We start from the raw sequence: 12586 nt of genomic DNA, 5'->3' as shown, positions 1-12586 counted from the left end.
GGGGGGGGGGGGGGGGGCGGGGGGGGGGGGGGGGGGGGGGGGGGGGTCTCAGGCTGTCTGCGGCAAACCCCTGCTTATTCATACACACAATGGAGAGCCATATGAAATTCTCCTCCGCTATTGAGAAGCTGACACCTGGAAGATTTGCTTTCACACAGGCCCTAAGGCTGGACAACCTCACCCCAAACCTAAGCTAGCAAGTCCCTGCACAACAGCATCAGGGTGGGGAAGGGAGGGAAAAAATTAGCCCCCCTCCCTTCTTTCTTTTTACTTTTTTGGCCTCCTTCTGAAAGCATAATCACATCCTTTTCTCGTGAGAGATATCCCCCACCCCTCTTCACAAAAGACTGAAAGGATTGTCTCTCTTCTCTTATGATGAAGGGAAAAAAGCAGGAAGGAGGAGGGGGTACAATGGCAGGCTGCAAACTTTTCTCACAATGATAAAATTTCTTCAGGAAAGTCATGACACCTAACTGTCTGGAAGATTTCCACCAGGAATGAGTAATAAAATTACTTGTTGGTGAATAAAAAGAAACACACTTTGACTTATTTTTAATAAAGAAAAATACATGAATGCAACTACATTCTGTTTTCTTTTCAGACTGATTTATATGTTGATGTTATTTGGGTTGCATGTAAGTCTTTGTTTCCATCATGTGAAAACTGGAGTTGCAGTCAATTTCCATATTAGCTGCATACAGTCAAATACAGAGTGGAGGTGAACAGCTCCACTGTTCCCACAACCAAAAACACAGGTAAGATAAACTATCTGATCATCACATCATGGTCTGTACAAGTTGTGCTGCATCTGTTATTAAAAATATACACGAATGAATGCTGTCAAGACTGATTTTACTGGGCAATGCCTGCAGTACATATTTGATTTGTTTGAGATTGTTGTACTGATAATTCAGCTATTTAAGCATTACAACCATTACTATACTATGTCAGTATTAGTGTTAAAGCCAGTGTGTATATGTTGTGGATGCTGGAGGCACAGCAACGGATACAACTCCTTTATACAGTTGTCATCATACGTACCTGCCCCCTTGTGTTTCTCTGGGGTAACAGCAGTTTTTAATCACTTGTCTCGAAAATTGATGCAAAGAGTTTGGGGTCAGTGCATACTGCATAGTACACATTATTATACCGATAGATCGGAGGTGTTTAGCTTAGTAGTAAAACCAACAGTAACACAGAATGTGGTGCAGAAGGTTCAACAGATAGTAAATAATCTAACAGACAAAGTTACAAAATGCTTTCCAGTGTAGAGATCCAACACTGAACAAATTATACAGATCTGTACAACAGATAGACAACTATTTTCTACATAAAACAAACAAAAAGAAAAACAATCAAATGAAAAAAGGTGTTATTTTTGCACATAATCTCTTTCCCAAATGTCCTTTTAATTGCATACTTACTCAACAAAGAATTAGGTTGGAAATAGGTGTGCCATCTCCTAATTCCAAACAAACAATGAAACATTAGGACTACGTTGAGGGCCAAACAGGGTGAACATTTAATAAACATGATAGAAGGGATATTGGATAAAGTGCAAAAAGAAATAGGCTACATTATTTTATGCATATGTACCAGAGCCAGATGTTTGGCATCTTTTCTTGGCTGCCAGTTCATTAATATCTGGCGTTAGGTTCTGTGCTGTGGAAACCCTCAAGATGGAGTGAAGGTGTGCATCTGTGAGACGACTCCTGTGTGGGTTTTTGTTTATCTTCATCACAGAGAAAAGCTGCTCAGACAGGTATGTGCTTCCAAACACGCAGAGCGTTTGAGCATGTCGGCGGAGTTGAGGCATTGTTTCGGGGATGAAGCTTGGAAACGAGCTACAATCAGCTAAAGCAGGTCTGTAACTCCTATCAGTCTCCACCACTGGCTTAACAGATTTATGATTATTTTCTTTACTCTCTTCAAAAACATGAAAATACATTAAAAAACGTATTAAAAATAAAATAAGTTGTACTCCCCGTCGGGGAATCGAACCCCGGTCTTCCGCGTGACAGGCGGAGATACATTTTACCTCAGAGGTAAATATTTTTTACCTCTGTAAATATTTTACTTTTTACAAGTAAATATTGTACTTTTCACTGTAATGCATATGGCCATGCAATAATGAGGACAAAGGTATTCTGATTTAAGCGGTGGATAAACTGTAAATCCCAACTTGGGATCATCATGAAGCATTTAATAAAACCTCATTTACTTTCCTCTCCAAATTTCAGTTTATGTGTAAATGTACCAACCAAACTCTGCCACATGGGGGCGACATTTCCGGCGTCTCTACACTACCTACAGTCAGCCAGCCCTATCGGGGCGTTCGCGGAGTCGTCATATAATCGTAGAAATAATGTATCCCTAGGGAACTTCCGTGGTTAATTCCATTGGTTGCTTAATTTATTCCCTACAGCAGGCAAAAGCACCATGTCTGACAATGAAAACCTAGATTACTTTACCTATTTCGCGAACAATCACAGCTATAATACTGATGGATAATTTGCATTATCCTATTATCCTTAACATCGCAGTTTTGGCATACTGCTGCCATGTAAACTGGCTTTTAACGCAGTACCCATGAAACCGTACATTACGAGTGTCTTTGAATGCAACAGTAGCCTTCAGCTGTCTGGGAACCGAGCAGCTGTCACACTTCTGTGTGTGCCCCTAGAAAACGACACGTATTGTTATTTTTAAGAGGTAAGAATTGCTGTCCTTTTAAACTTTTATAAGCTTTTGCATCCCGCTCGTACTTTTCCTGGTTAACGTCAACCACAAGCCGAAGGAAATATTCAGTTTAAGGTTAGCCGGCTAGCTAACGCTATAGCTGAGGCTAGCAGGTAGACTAGCATGTAGCACGTAGACTAGCACGTAGGCTAACAAGTAGGCTAACATGTAGGCTAACATGTAGGCTAACCCACGTTACAGCTCGATTAATACAATTAATACTAACTGTGTCACCTCGATCACAGTGAGACAGATGTGTTGTGGTAACATCTGTTTTTTTTTCTCAATGAGCCTAACAGGAGGACTTTGTCCGAATAGTAAACTTAAGAGCTGCAGAGAATAGTAACTCTCAGATACAAACGTTAGCTTAACAGTTTGCTAATTCAGTTTGTGTCCTCATATTGTTTTCTGTATCTGAGGAGTTATATCACCGATATTAGTAATTGCATTATATTCCTCAAGCTCTAAGCACCAATGAAAACAGTTTTAAGCTAGCTAACCTATGGTGTTGTCAGAATATACATGCTGATTGCTTAGCAGGCGTGCCAGATTCTTCACAAGCTAAACAACGCTAGTTACCACTGAATACATAGCTGACTAACAGCGTACTATTTATAGGCTTTGCTAGTAGGCAAGGGTCGATTACCAACTGAACCAAGTGGGCAAACACCCCATGTCCCTAGACCTTCAGGGGCCTTGATAACCCCAATCAGAGTTTAATCATTTGGGAGTATGCGCCACTAAAGTGAATGTACTGGTAAGGGCCATAAGGTGTGTGCTGCTTTAATGCCTTATATTGGGTAATTTGGTCCCTTTTTGAAGTGTGTTCTAGCTCCACTAATAGTAAGCTTGTGTTCATAGGGGACATCATGGTAGTTGTGGACTGAGACAGGGGCCCTGCACACATGCATTTACCTTCATTCACATGAACTAACATCAGGGATCGGTCTTGTGCTGGAGCGGAGGAAATGGTAAAACAAATCCAAATATTTCAATGTCAGTGAGGATACGGGAGAACTTGTTTCCTTCACTGGATGCAGTCTCTCGATATTGCAGTAAATCTGGAGATCAATCTGCTAAACCTCGTCCTGCTTTAAGAAACATATGTTGTCTTTGCTGATTAAAACCTGGAACCAGGTTTATAAAACGGAGTTATCCAAATAACGTTGTAAACTTGCTTCCTGGTTTTTACCACTGTAAGCTAAGCAGTTCCCACGTTGTTTAATGAAATCCGTTACTCCTACCCTTATGCCAGTCAAGGTTTTATAGCCCCGTCTGTGTTTTATCTGAAGCACCTGCATTTCAGTTCACTGAAGCTTTATCTTGTTCACTTTGCCTGACCTTTTTGCTTGCTTTTTACAGTAGCTGCTTGTAAGAAAGGCTTTGGATTAGCCCTGCAAAAGTCAAATGATATGGACAATAATGAGAGAGTTGCCTGTCTCACAGACCACGATTTTTGATGACTCTCACCCATACTTTACCTTTTTTCTATCAAAGTTCAAAGTTTGCTTTATTGTCAATTCCACAATGTACTGGACATACAGGGGAGTTGAAAAGATGTTTCTCTCTAGTCCAACATATAAACATATAAAGTGAATACAGTGCAATAGATTAAAGAAACATTTAGACAATATATATATATATAATAAGAGAAAAATAACAAAAAAACTATCAATCTGTATTTAGCAGCAGTTGGACATGGGGAGTCTTAAAAGAGAGGAGGGAGAGAGTTCAGAGAGTTCAGCTTCCCAACAGCCTGGTGGACGAAGCTGTTTGAGAGTCTGGTGGTGCGAGCACAGGAAACATGGTGTTATGACATCCTTCTCTTTGGGCACTGTGCACTAAAATAACTATTAATAGTCTTTTACTAACTGACTTGTAGTGGTAGATGTGTACCAACCAACAACAATAAATGATGTGTATCAGTAAACATGAAGTCAACTGTCCGTCCTTTGTCCCCTTTAGGCTTTGCCAGAATGGCTCGCGGGCATCAAAAGCTGCAGTCTCAGCAGAAAAATGCCAAGAAACAGGCGGAGATGAAAAAGGCCAAGGGTCACGATCAAAAGACGGCAGCCATGGCAGCGCTAGTGTTCACCTGCGCTGTGTGCAGGGTGAGTGAGACGTCTCAACTGTGACACCCCAAAAAGCCCAAACCGGACTCTGGATGGGGGAAAAGATGTTTCATTTCCATTTAAATTGTTAATTCTGCTGGCGTTTGGTCCCTTTTTTTTAAAGATTTGTATAACATCCTTTGATCACTGAGAAGCTACATTTTCCAAAGATTAGGCCTCTGCCATTTCCCTAAATTTTAACCTATTTGTTGGCTGTATTATCCCTTCCTGCAGTCCCAGATGCCCGACCCAAAAACCTTCAAGCAACACTTCGAGAGCAAGCACCCGAAATCCCCTATGCCCCCTGAGTTAGAGGGAGTGGAGGCATAACCGCTCACCCTGGATTTCCTTCACGGCCCTGCACCGACTCTGCACTTGGTCTCAGTCTGACAGCAAAGGATGATTTTATGTAATTAACATGAAGCAGTTAACTTCATTTCGGCTTTAAACGGGCTGGGTTGCCTTTAACGCGGTGCTTCCTCCCATCCAGTCCTCTTCTCGCTTGTGTTTAATTACATGCAGAACTAAACTTAAACACCCGTTTTAATTTCAGGGCCACTGAAGACCGATTCAATCCAAGTGGTGAAGGTTTCTCTCTTCATTCACACAGTTCCTCTGAACAGATGCCTCGCTGCCCTGATGTGTCTTGCTGCTAATGCTCGTACCTCTATATCTGAGCCTTTTGATGGGTTAACATGACACATGAGGTAAAAGGCAAACGGCTTCCTTAAACAAAGCATGGATTTCGCTTGGGTGGGAGAATTCTGATTTTTATATTTTCTGCAATCAAGAGAATGATATAACAAATGTGTACTTTGAGTATTGGATCAAAAAAGGATCATATTCTCATATTAGTTGTTTAATATGGAATTATTCCACAGTGCTGTCTGCCATATAATACTGCAATCTTTCATTTAATAAGAACTTTATGTTGGGTCACAAAAATGTGAAGTTTTTCCCCATTTCCAAGCTGCTACATGAGTTGTAAGTTAATCCGATTTAATGGGAGCGTGTCAGCAACATATGTACACTTGGAAAATGAATGCTTCAATGATGTATTATAGCATTTTAGTAAATTTTACTTTCTGTATATCTGCGTTTCTCTAGAAGGTGTTTCTTTTCATAAAATGACAACTTTTCTGCCTGAGGGTTTTGTTTTACTAAAATTCACTTCATGCTGTTGGCCCGGTGGCTCTTACTGTATTTCTCTTCTGCTCTGCTCACATTGTGTAAATGTGAATTCTTTATAGGACACCAGCTGTCATGTGCAATAATGATCAATCTTTGTTTACACACGATTGCATTTAATCAATCTGGAGCCTTCATATTGTGACTAAAAGGAAGACTCACAGACAGTAATTGACATGTTAGTAATCTATACATTTACATATAAATCTGTTGCACGTTGAGGTTTTAACAGCCGGACCCTGTTTCAGAAAACTCTTGAGTTAGTTAACCCTGAGATGAGGGAAATGTGTTTTGGATAATAGTTTGTTACTCAGGGAAATCTGAAGTCATTTCTTTGAACATCGTTAAAATATTACAAAGAGTAAAGTCACGCTCAGCTTTAAATGAAACCTCTGCATGTCCCTCGTTTTGCGAGTTGAAGTTATTTTTTATACAACTGAGTCTATGCACACAGATGTCAGCCGTCACAAATTGAACATAATTCCGATTGACGATTATATGTAAATATTTCTATATATTTCTTTACATTTTTAAGTGAACAGGATGGTGGTGCAGCTGTAGAATGTAGTTTGACGGATAGTTTATTTGAAATAGGCTGTTTAGTCTTTTAACAGCATTTCAGTGACTGTTTAACAATATTACATTTGTTGAAGTAGCTGTAATTAAGCTACTTAATGCTGTTTAAAATACACTAATTCAACCTTTAAATGACGTAACACATTGTTGCTGGATCAGATTTTGAGCTTACAATCATGTCTCTTATGTCTATTCTATATATTTTTTAAATCTTAACCTACATTTGTCATTCTCAGGTTGCCCCTGTGTTGTGTCCTCGACAGATTAAAGCTAAAAAAAACGATTTAAAATGCTATGTAGACTACAGACACTGTCAAATTCCAATACTTCATAGTTTGATAAATGAGTTACTGGACAATACTGTGTTAACTTATTGAAACTGCTCTGACTCAGGCTCCTGTTTAAAGATACATGTGTACAGTCCATATATACTTTAAATGCATTAATATTGCTACGTTCACCAATTTAAGACAAAACACAAGGTGATATTAATGTAAACAGTTCGGAAAAGGAAGAGAAATATACAACTCAAACTTCATAAATTTATTTAATTTAACAGGAAAAAGGGTTACACATGGAAAACAAGACTTTGAGGCAAATGAGAATACCAATCCCAAATCTGAAATGTATATTCAAATTGTCACAAAACAAATAAGTTAGATGTAGAACCTGAAACCAGCTGTTGTAAAAAGCCCCAAATCAGCCAAACTTCAGACAACAGGAAATGACTCAAACTGCAGCGCTGTGTGTGTCTAAATAACTAAATCAATGAATCCTGTCTGAACCATAAGTCACTCGACCAGCTGAAAATGATGTTGACTCTTTTCCTGAAGTCCCTTTTCTCCAGCTGCGACAGTTTAGCTTAGTTCAGTGACTGACAAGATTTATTATCTTTCCATACAGACAACGAAATGACCACAGTTCTGCATTCACTGGTGTTACCAGCGTGCCTTTTATTCAGTGTCTCTAAAAAGGCCACAAAATGATTTTGTTTTCTGAGTTTCCATGCTGCCTGCTTTTTAAAAATTGTTTAAGCGGCTTGACTCAATGAGTCACAGCCCACATTATTCATCTGTCTCCCCACACACACAATCCACCGCCTTCTTTTCCATCTGTAAACTTGTGAATTAAACAAACACATGGTTATTCATACAAACAGCCATACACACACTAAAAAACTGTAGGCTATGCTGTGTAAAGAAGGTTAGAAAATAGTATTTATTTTCCCTTTGTAAGACAAGTGAATAGACATGAGTCAAGTGTGATACCAGAGGGACTGATTAATGGCTACTACAACAACTAGAAAAACAGGAATGGTGGTTACAATGTAGGTTCCCTTTAAAACCTGTTTAACTTGTGTCTTTGGCTGCATGGACAAGGTAATGTTTCAACGAAAGTTAAAGGTTTGTGAAGTCAGGGTTTAAAACGATGTCACCTGTCAGAGCCTGATACCTTAATAGCTTAATGATAGGTCAAAATGTCATTTAACATAGCAATACTCATTTATTATATCAAATCTTATCTCACTATGATAACTTTACTATGTCAATGGTGTGTGTGTATGGAGCTCTCAGTGAAGGCAAATGGTAATACATAGTCATTTTAAATGTATTTTGACTTGATAGGGAAACTGAATTCAAAATAATGGCATATCTAAGCCTTGTCGCTTCGGCAGATCAAATAAAAGGGGGGATTCGTTCACCTTAATATTATGAAGGACTTATTTCATGATTCTTTCTGAGACCCTGAAACAGGAAAACTCGAACTCCTTCTCGTCGTACCCGAGATAGAATGTATTAACTACATGTCCCATGAGTCTTTGCGGGTATATACAATACAACCATAAATAAAACCTTGCATTTCAGATGCGTACAATAACCGAATAACAAGTAAACATGTAGTGTTTACTTGATTCAGATTTGTAATTAAGATACCAACAAGTTACTCGTAACGTTAGAGGAAACAAACAAAGCAAAAAAATTAGCAGAAAACTGTCCAGTTACCATGGCTTTTTATTTTGCCTCTGAATTGTGTTGCCCTAGCAACCCGAGTCTGACGTCACCCGTCCCGATGCGACCCTGCTGCTGTTTCTTTGATTGGAGGGAAACCCCGTGGACGAGCGGGAGAGATCATCAGCTGTGCTGCCGGGGTATCAGGAGCAACATCGGTCTAAACGACACTCACAGGTTAGTTTACGATTACCGGGTGATGGTCGGTGGCTATTTTCGATGTTAAACCGTTACATGTGCTCCTCGTGGTGTTGGGGAATCGTTTAAATCCCGCTTGTATCGGTGCAACTGGGGCGGTGAGAGGGAACCAGTGATGCGCTGCAGCTCAGTCATTGTTCGGCGCTTATCGTGCTGAATGGGAAGCGTTGCTTCACTTTATCCCGTTTATTTCCCTTTTACAGTCTGTGTTTATAAGGTAGTGTTCAGGTGTAACGTTACCACGTCCGCTTTTTGTAAATGAATCCACCTAAAATGAATGCTTAATGCTCGTAAAAACCAACAGCACTGGCTCGTTTTCCGGGAAGCGGAAAAAGGGCGTTCACTTTGGACTGAACCAAGCTACCGTTGGGCTCATTTAACGTCATTTAAACTGAGTCCGCGCTCACCATTTTATAGTTCTCATCTGTCCACCCGCAGTGGTGTAAATCATTCATCACGTTGCGCAATGAAAATATTGACGCCAAATCACATATAGGTAGGCCTGTATCCTAGCCGCACACAGCGCGAGCTCGGTGGGCAGGTGTGTGTGTGTTTGCGCGTGTGCGTGCGCATGTGTGACGTGAAACTGGGTGGCCGACATTCCTCTGAAGGGTGCAGGTGTCTGCTTGTTGGCAAATCTGACTCAGTCGTCGTGAGATTTTTTATTTTATTTTTTTGAAACGCTGGTCTCGTAGGTTTTGGTGGTTGTGCGTTTTGTCCAAGCAGCTGGTGAGTTAATACGTATGTATAATATATTAATGTATAGTTTACGCACTGCAACAATACTGCAGCCATCCTGAGACGAACAGGGAGGATGTAAAATGTCTTTGCTAAGAAGTAGCCTAGCAAGTGAATTGTGTGTCAGGGGTCTGAGCAGAACATGGCTGCTTTATGATCATACTTTCTATCCTGCATTTAACCCAGGAGATAACTCTAACTTATTTTTTAAAATGATGTAACATACATCTGAAATGATTAGGTGAGTCATTTATGAATTGATTGGCAGTAAATATATCTGCAAGGGTTTGGATGAGCTCATTAGTAAAGCAGACATGCTAAACGTGCACTGGTTTCAGCCCCAGTAATGTGAGCATTTCCTGCTTTTCTGTGTCATACAGGATGGTTAACAGAATATTTTGGGGTTTTGGCCTGTTGCTTGGAAAAATAACATGCAATTTAAAGAGGTCAGTTCAAATTGCATGTCTAGGAAATTGAGATGGAATTCGTTCTCTAAATTGTGATTTTTATTCAGTATTTTTACTTTTCCCGGCCCAAACCGGTAATCTAGACAACTTAAAACTAAATAAAGCAACCTGAAAGGATATATAATGAAAAGGATTGTTTGCTTCAACCCTAATGGAACTTTGTTTTCAATATTGTGGCCCTACTATGACCAAAGTGTTGATTCATCATGCTATTTTGCAAATTTCTATCTTGAAATGAATAATGTTGGAGGAAGTCTCTTCCTGTGAAACCTCAGTTCACATAGCTGCGTTCTCCTGTCGTCTTTCTAATGACTAGGATGCAAAGTCAGTTTAGTCACCAGTATGAATCAGAGTGTGTGCGCCAGACTGAGTGCAGACGAGCCAAACTGGTTGACATACAAAAACTAAAAAGCTGCTGTGCACACACCCGAGACACTTACTATTGAAAATACATCCAAGCAATCATTGTTGGAGGCTGAAACACTGATAACGGTGAATCATTTGATGAATAATGTGACACTGACCAATGGGCATTATGTTTTGTGCGACATGGACTTTTTTTTACATGTAATATTCTCCAACTAGAGGGTAGTCAAAGCATTTACTTCCTGTGGACCAATTGCTGTTTTTTGTGCATTCAAACAAATGTTTACATGCATACTAGAAACTCAAGTTACGCAAGGAAGGACGATGTGTACGGGCTCTGTCGTCCTTCATTCAAGTTAAACTATTAAATCCCTCCCCCTTACCCACCATGTTGCTCCCCTCTTTCTCTCCCTGTTCCTGCCCTCCCCCAACACTCTCTCCTCTGTCTTCCTAATCCGTCTCCTCTTGTTTTGTCCCCCCCTCCTTCTCCTTCTCCTGTCCTTCCTTCCTCCCTCAACCCACACAGGAGCCATGACAGCCAAGGAAGAGCAGATACAGAAAGCCAGGCTGGCCGAGCAGGCCGAGCGCTATGATGACATGGCCGCAGCCATGAAGGCCGTCACAGAGGGGGACGCGGTGCTTTCCAACGAGGACCGCAACCTGCTCTCTGTGGCCTACAAGAACGTGGTGGGGGCCAGGAGGTCCTCGTGGAGGGTGGTGTCCAGCATGCAGCACAAGTCTGAAGACTGCGGGAAGTCTGCGCTGGCCAAGGCGTACAAAGAGAAGATCGAGTCGGAGCTGAGAGACATCTGCAAAGAAGTGCTGGTAAGAAGCAGACACTTTGCTGACTATTTTTTTCCAAAAGGTTCAGCTTGCACCTTTTTTAACACTTTTCTCCAAATACTGTTGTAAAGGTTACGAACTGATGTGTTACTGCTTGTGTGTTGAGTTCCACACTTTTCTACACTAACATAGTATACCATCACTTGCAGGACCTGCTCGACAAACATCTAATCCCCAAAGCTGCGAATCACGACAGCAAAGTCTTCTACCTGAAGATGAAAGGAGACTACTTCCGCTACCTGGCTGAGGTTGCTTGTGAAGGCGATAAGGAGGGTAAGTCAAGCAGACCTTTTGATTTCTGTTTTTTTTTTTTTAACGATGAAAGAAATCACTCGGGAGATTATTATGCTCGGTGTGCACGAGCAGTACGCAAGACACTTCAATCGCACAACAATTGAAATGTTGCCTGCTGTTGCTCAACACACATTGCTGTGTGATCCAGTATTATTTCTATGGTGAAAGGTGCTGAAAATCGTCTTTTAAGATGAAACAAGGCTCGCTTCAGGTGTTTGTGGCAAGACCCCCCTCCCCCCCAGGAGGGGGGGGACTGCTGTTGTCATGGCAACAGGAGCAGCACCAGGGTGTTGGCTGCAACAGGTTGCTGATGACATATTTAGAGTTTCTTCGTTGAACCTTTTTTTTTTCCTCAATTTCAGGTTGTTTTGTGGGTCATGTAGTGGGTGCTTTTCATGTCTCTATCACTTTCTTGCCTCCTCGTCACGTCTTTGGGTTAGAGTATATGTATGTCTATCACCAAAACAAATCAGGATATTTAACATTTGACTGAATAGTGCTTGAACGCATCATAATGTAACTCGATGCTACCTCCATAATGTTGGCTGTAAGTAGTGTTTAACCACAGGAGTGCAGTACTGATCGGGCAGGATGTACAGATTTTTGTGACAGGTGGTGGTGTTCCTGTGCATTGTAAATGATATAATGTGATATCAGATTGGTGCATAGTAGTCACTGATCCCTAATCCAGCATTTTAGGCTGTGTCAGAGGCCTTTCCAGTATTGGTATCGGGAACAACCCTAACGCCTGATATTTCATTCATTTTGAGGGACATGTTGTCGTCTTAATCAAGTCCTGTTGATCGTATGGTGATGGGGGGGGGTTTATTGTCTAACATTACTTATCGATCTTTACTGTAAAACGCTGGCCAAAGCCCAAAATGAGTCTTTGCAAACAGTGCAAAGATTTGAAACAATGCATTGATTGAGTTGACAAAGATTACACGGCAAGTTTCAAGGTATTGTTTTGTAGTAAAAAAAAAAATGCCAAAATGTTCATGGATTCCAGCTTGCTTGGAGGAGTTGCTTCTTTTTTTTTTTTTTTTGAAAGTTAACT

The 12586-nt window shown here is 40.7% G+C and overlaps 2 protein-coding genes across 3 annotated transcripts in view; both read left to right on the top strand.

Moving 5' to 3' along the window:
* Nucleotides 1-2505: 2505 nt before the first annotated feature.
* Nucleotides 2506-5997, top strand: znf706 (zinc finger protein 706). The gene is made up of 3 exons (XM_031866500.1): nt 2506-2712; nt 4705-4850; nt 5085-5997. Exons 2-3 carry the CDS (start codon nt 4716-4718, stop codon nt 5178-5180), a joined length of 231 nt encoding a protein of 76 aa, XP_031722360.1. The 5' UTR covers nt 2506-2712; nt 4705-4715; the 3' UTR covers nt 5181-5997.
* A 2643-nt stretch (nt 5998-8640) lies between these two features.
* Nucleotides 8641-12586, top strand: part of LOC116393833 (14-3-3 protein zeta/delta-like) — a 7729-nt gene continuing 3783 nt past the window's right edge. Inside the window, exons 1-3 of one of the 2 annotated variants that reach the window (XM_031866498.1) lie at nt 8641-8800; nt 10919-11217; nt 11385-11508. In XM_031866498.1, coding sequence (XP_031722358.1) covers nt 10924-11217; nt 11385-11508 — 418 coding nt within the window. In that variant the 5' untranslated portion in view covers nt 8641-8800; nt 10919-10923. Of the gene's footprint in view, nt 8801-8845; nt 9551-10918; nt 11218-11384; nt 11509-12586 lie in introns of those variants that run through there. The other variant, XM_031866499.1, reaches the window with a different exon arrangement.

The sequence above is a fragment of the Anarrhichthys ocellatus genome, unplaced genomic scaffold (assembly GCF_004355925.1).
Source record: "Anarrhichthys ocellatus isolate YVR2014 unplaced genomic scaffold, GSC_Weel_1.0 scaffold35, whole genome shotgun sequence".
In the NCBI taxonomy this organism is placed as follows: Eukaryota; Metazoa; Chordata; class Actinopteri; order Perciformes; family Anarhichadidae; genus Anarrhichthys; species Anarrhichthys ocellatus.
This window is presented reverse-complemented; position numbering and strand designations above follow the sequence as displayed.

What these genes read in the sequence shown, in the direction of transcription:
- znf706 (XM_031866500.1), top strand. Translation starts at nt 4,716, where the DNA reads ATGGCTCGCGGGCATCAAAAGCTGCAGTCTCAGCAGAAAAATGCCAAG. An exon ending in TCACCTGCGCTGTGTGCAGG is followed by an intron (nt 4,851 to 5,084) that starts GTGAGTGAGACG and finishes CCCTTCCTGCAG; the next exon opens with TCCCAGATGCCCGACCCAAA.